Below are 1,206 nucleotides of genomic sequence, written 5' to 3'. Positions count from 1 at the left end.
TCCTAGAATGCAAACCAGTCTATGTCACCTACGACAGCAAGCACGACTGCTACCAAGAGATACCGGTAAAATACAACAACCAATCTATGTTCATGGCGCCGGTTACCAGAATACTACAGCTGAGAGGTACTCAAATTGATTGCACACCGCCAAATTCGCTATCGGTGGAAGATGGTATACCACGGACCAAAAACTCCGAGAAACGACACCCCCGCAAGAGTTGACATCAGACATCGTTACGAGTTGGTCGTACACACCCTTACCGAGCCTGATGGAAAGTGGGGTTTACGACTATGATAACCTGCAGAAGATGAAGAACATGGTCTACGAACAGCAGGACAAAAGAATCGCGTCTTCGGTGTTACACAAGATGATAACCGGCCAGCACCCAAATCTGCAAGGCTTTTCCTTCGAACCGCTAAATGTCGGAGAATCTTATCCATAGTGCCTTTAACAGATACTGGAACAAGTTGGTGTCATGGTCGACATGGCTAGGTAATATAACCTCGACAGCCTTGGGTGTCTATATAATCGCCAGAAGCTTCAAGTTCATAGTAGACACCATCATACACGGTAGAATACTGTATGATATCTACGGCATCGGCTGGCAACTACTAGCCTCGTTCTGGGACTCGCTTACGAATCTACTATCTCATCGCAACCACATGAGAGAAAGCAGAAAGGCGAGCGGCGGGGAAGACAATACCGTAATTGACAGCCAGGCGGAAGTCGAAAATAAGCAGCCAGTGCGCAGACCAAACCAGAAGACGAAGAAGATATTTCCCGAATTGCACCACGAGATAGATCTTCAAGAGCAGTATGGGCAACCTCGCATCGACCGAGCGAGACTCGAAGACAACATTTCACCTGCGACCACTGATCAGGCGTCTGGACATCTATAACTCATCGTGGTATAGTTGCGTGCGCAAGATACAAATAATTTTGTTATAAAAATGAGAGTGAAATGATTTCAATTAAGCTATTTGAAAGAGAGTAACGATAGTAGTAATAATGCACGTCAAGACACGTCATAATAACAATTACACGCTTGAAATCATAAGTCGCGTTATTTGGTAAAACTTGTAGTTTTACAAGGGGCGGTATGTTGCGAACGCGACAGCGCTAGGGACAGAGGAAGGTAACCTTGGGCATAATCAAACCAAATCTTGATTGAACATGTTGCATGATAGAAACAATTCTTTCGAT

The 1,206-nt window shown here is 44.9% G+C and overlaps 1 protein-coding gene across 1 annotated transcript; it reads left to right on the top strand.

Moving 5' to 3' along the window:
• Window positions 1-200: 200 nt before the first annotated feature.
• LOC118515208 lies at window positions 201-945 on the top strand. The gene has a single exon (XM_036061903.1). The coding sequence runs from the start codon at window positions 423-425 to the stop codon at window positions 900-902; it is 480 nt and encodes a 159-aa protein (XP_035917796.1). The 5' UTR covers window positions 201-422; the 3' UTR covers window positions 903-945.
• Window positions 946-1,206: the final 261 nt, after the last annotated feature.

This window comes from Anopheles stephensi (assembly GCF_013141755.1).
Source record: "Anopheles stephensi strain Indian chromosome Y unlocalized genomic scaffold, UCI_ANSTEP_V1.0 chrY33, whole genome shotgun sequence".
Taxonomy (NCBI): Eukaryota; Metazoa; Arthropoda; class Insecta; order Diptera; family Culicidae; genus Anopheles; species Anopheles stephensi.
Note: the sequence above shows the minus strand (reverse complement) of the source record. Positions and strands in the feature narration are given on the sequence as shown.